General features: G+C 48.7%; 1 protein-coding gene across 1 annotated transcript; it reads right to left on the bottom strand.

The window, feature by feature from the left end:
- Positions 1-1,073: 1,073 nt before the first annotated feature.
- On the bottom strand, positions 1,074-1,526 carry LOC104589249 (uncharacterized). The gene has a single exon (XM_010247500.1). It carries the CDS (start codon positions 1,524-1,526, stop codon positions 1,074-1,076), a length of 453 nt encoding a protein of 150 aa, XP_010245802.1.
- Between the last annotated feature and the right edge of the window lie 478 nt (positions 1,527-2,004).

The following is a 2,004-nucleotide window of genomic DNA, read 5'->3' as shown; positions in this document are numbered from 1 at the left end:
TGCATGCGCCGGGATGGTCTTTGCAGATACCTTCATGGATCTCAATGAGGACGTAGTCTGCCTCGAATGGGGAGAGGCATTTCAGGTCGGGGAGAGTGTGTAAGAAACGGTAAAGCTGACCTTGGCTAAGGCAATACCGAGATGATCTATGCTGGAGTCTCTTTGCTTTTATCTGATCTTCTAGAAGTGTACCTTCTCGGAGGTACTGTGCGATGGGGTCCATCTAGGATGGACTGTGTTGTACCGGGAGGATGAGGAGAGTTGTCAATGCGATGATCGGTTGGGCCAATGTGTCCAACTATGTTGTCTTGTCGAGATCAGTTTTTGGAGAGCTAGCTAACTTGGATAGCGCATAGACTCATATGTTTTCGGCTCGAGGGATCTGTTGGATGTTGAAGTGCTCAAGTTGGTGGATGAACACTTGCACCTTTTGTAGATGGCTTGCCATTGTGGGCATAAGTGTCTCAAACCGTCCGTGGATCTGGTTGACTACCAGCTAAGAATCACTAAAGGCTTCTATTCTCCGAGCTCCTAGGTCTAGGAAGAGGTGTAGTCCGGCGATCAAGGCCTCATACTCAGCCTCGTTGTTGGATGCTTTAAACTTGGACTTGAGAGCATGATTTAACACCGGGTCATCTAGGTCAAGGAGAATGAGGCTGGCCCCGCTGACTTGCTGATTTGATGAGCCATAAACATGCAGGGTCCATACTTATGGTGGCAGGGCATGATCCTCAATGGTGAATGAAGTCGGCTAGGGACTGAGCCTTAATCGCGGGTCGGGGTGCGTATTCGATGTCGAAGTCACTTAGCTCTACACTCCATTTGAACAAGCTTCCAGATGCCTCCGGCCTTTGGAGGACTTGTTTGAGTGGCTGGTCAGTGAGCACTCGAATACTGTGGGCCTGAAAGTACGGCCCGAGCATTCTGGCCGAGGTAACCAGAGCCAGGGCCATTTTTACCAGTTGGAGTATCGGGTTTCTGTGCCGCTGAGGACTTTTCTGGTGTAGTAGATTAGCCTCTGTACCTAGTCTATGATCGGGTCGGCGGTCTTGCCTCTTATGGTCCCATTCTGATCATTTTGACTTCCGCTCCTCAGTATCTCTCCTCTTCTTGTCGGGCCTCTCTTCCTCGTCTCGCAGCTGTGTTTGTGCCTCTTCTGTGTTGATGTTCTTCTGCGCATGGCTCATCAGCGCATCCAAGGTTTGCAGAGGGTTTTTGGAGATGGAGAAATTGAATGGTGATGGGCGGAGGCCGTGTTGAATAGCGGTGACAACCATGGACTGGTTCAGGCTTCTGACCTGTAGTGCCTGTTTGTTGAATCTCGCCAGGTAGCCCCTTAGAGATTCGACTTTCCTTTGTCGTACCTGCATGAGGCTGGTCGATGTCTTCCTATGCTTTTGACTTGTTGTGAACTGTGCATAGAACTGAGTTTTCAACTGCTCCCACGACGCTATTGAGCATGGAGGTAGAGAGGAATACCTAGTTAGGGCTGGACCTGTGAGGGTGGCCACTAGAGCTTTGCACATTAGGCCCTCGGAAGATCTGTGCAACATTAGTTGAGCTTTTTGTGCCTCGATGTGGTCGGCGGGATCAGTGTTTCCATCATACTTGTCAAGCTAAGGTGCCCACTGTTAGACAGTTTTGTATGCCCTTAGCTTCAATCCGATTTGATGTACTTTTGTTATTTAGTGTAAATAAATAAAGTGCATGTTTGACTAATGTTGTTTGGTAAAATTCTGTGGAAGACCCTAAAACAGGACACTTATAGAGACTCGTGTTAGTTTTAAATGTTCACAGCCGATTGGATAAGTCTGGGGAGATTTATCCTGCCAAGGCTGATATTGGTGTGCCACCAAATGTTGGGATGGCCTGTCTCGGCCACCAGGGTAAGACCCAAGGCACATGCAGTATGAGATTACTCGAATCCTTGAACCGGACCAAATTTCTAGTATTGCCCTGGACCATGGAGACAAATGGGCAAAACTGGAAAGTTACACCTAACCC

This window comes from Nelumbo nucifera, chromosome 2 (genome assembly GCF_055504915.1).
Source record: "Nelumbo nucifera cultivar China Antique chromosome 2, China Antique-T2T, whole genome shotgun sequence".
In the NCBI taxonomy this organism is placed as follows: Eukaryota; Viridiplantae; Streptophyta; class Magnoliopsida; order Proteales; family Nelumbonaceae; genus Nelumbo; species Nelumbo nucifera.
Note: the sequence above shows the minus strand (reverse complement) of the source record. Positions and strands in the feature narration are given on the sequence as shown.